This window comes from Pyrus communis, chromosome 9 (assembly GCF_041283825.1).
Source record: "Pyrus communis isolate YQ-2024b chromosome 9, ASM4128382v1, whole genome shotgun sequence".
Classification (NCBI taxonomy): domain Eukaryota; kingdom Viridiplantae; phylum Streptophyta; class Magnoliopsida; order Rosales; family Rosaceae; genus Pyrus; species Pyrus communis.
This window is the reverse complement of record NC_142573.1, coordinates 24,358,624-24,360,258: the sequence shown is the minus strand read 5'-3', so window position 1 is coordinate 24,360,258 and position 1,635 is coordinate 24,358,624. Positions and strand designations below refer to the sequence as shown.

Here is a 1,635-nt window from a genome sequence, read left to right as displayed (position 1 = left end):
TATCTAGTAATGGCTAGTTGTAATCGATATATGGGATTCGATTTACTTGGGTTCCAACCTATGTGAATCATGTTTTTTTTTTTTCCTGCAAATTGCTCAACTAGTCAGAGAGCTGAGAATGGACATTCATCTCTAAAGAAATATGTTTCCAAGAACAACTCCTTCCTCAAGTTTATGGTTAAATATAATAGGGCATTGGTATGCCAAAGCCATTCAGAGTTGAAGGCAAATTATATTGATTTGAATGAAAGGCCAAAACTCAAATGCCCTATTAAGATGGATGCGCAAATGGCCAATATTTACACACGTAGCACTTACCTTGATATTCAACAACAATTATGGGAAAGTTACAGCTATAATATTGAACTTACAAACGAAAATGATACTTGCAGCATGTTTAAAGTTTTGCCCATTGATGACGAAAAGGCTAGAGTCCATGAAATTTTGTATGAAAAATCCAGGGATTTTGCATCATGTAGCTGCAAACAATTTGATAGTTCAGGAATCCCATGCAACCATCTTTTGGCATATTTGCATAAAATACATCAATTTCATATATTGCCAGATGAATACATTTTGAAGAGATGGATTAAATCTGCAAAATGTTCAGTTACAGTAGACAACTCCAATGTGGAGATATCTGTTGACAAATCCGTACTTGAAAGGCGTGGTACATTATTCCAACAATATTCACATTTGATTGATAAAGTCATTCTAAATGATGAGGCAAGTAAACTCTTTTGTGAGGCGATGGATGTTGTGAATGAGAAGATTAAGCCATTTGTTGGTGGTACCAATGAAAATGTGGAACCTCTTGCAACCAAAGGAGATGTGGAATGTCGAGCAAAAAGAAAATCGATAGTAGATGATGTTGGTTTTCTTGAACCTGATCCTATTAAGACCAAAGGATCTGGAAAAAGACTTAAAAGGGGAAAAGAGAAAGGAAAAATGCAAGAAGAGGGTTAATGGTAACCTTTGTCATGGGTGTGGGCAATATGGAGTTAATCATGACAAAAGAAATTGTCCAGAGCTCCACAATCGATAAGAATACATACTTCGTGTGTTTTTCTATGTAGTCTGCATGTTTTTCTATGTATATCATGCAATTAATAACTCAATAGTTGAAATTCGTTTGTTGTCTTTGATGTAGAATGGCCAATATGGACCAAAATGTTCCATGAAAGTGTTATTGATAATAGGTATCCCTTCCACCATTATTTGTAGGTATAATAGCATTATTATTGTTAATCAAAATTTTTATGATTTCTATTTTGGTTAATTGCAGGATGTGAAGCACTCAATTGTATATAGGAAGCTTATCTTTTTTTTTTTTTTTTTTTTTTCCTAATTTACATGGGAGGAAGCACTCATTGTCTATAGGAAGCTGATCTCATTTTTTTTATTCCTAATTTACATGGTGTTAATGTGGTTCCACTGTTTTATATAAGTTTATTCTATGAATTTGGAGGAATTGGCCATAAACTTGACGGAATTCATGTATTTTGTATGACTTTATTTAGAAATTTAAATTTCAATGATAAAGATCAATAGCATACCAACTTTGGAAGAAACATCGAAGACGTCAAATGCCATTTTTGATTTCATCAATATCAATCCAATTCTTTTACAATGCTT

At 33.2% G+C, this 1,635-nt stretch overlaps 1 protein-coding gene across 1 annotated transcript; it reads left to right on the top strand.

The window, feature by feature from the left end:
• Nucleotides 1–288: 288 nt before the first annotated feature.
• On the top strand, nt 289–966 carry LOC148694448 (protein FAR1-RELATED SEQUENCE 3-like). The gene has a single exon (XM_088700706.1). It carries the CDS (start codon nt 289–291, stop codon nt 964–966), a length of 678 nt encoding a protein of 225 aa, XP_088556832.1.
• Nucleotides 967–1,635: the final 669 nt, after the last annotated feature.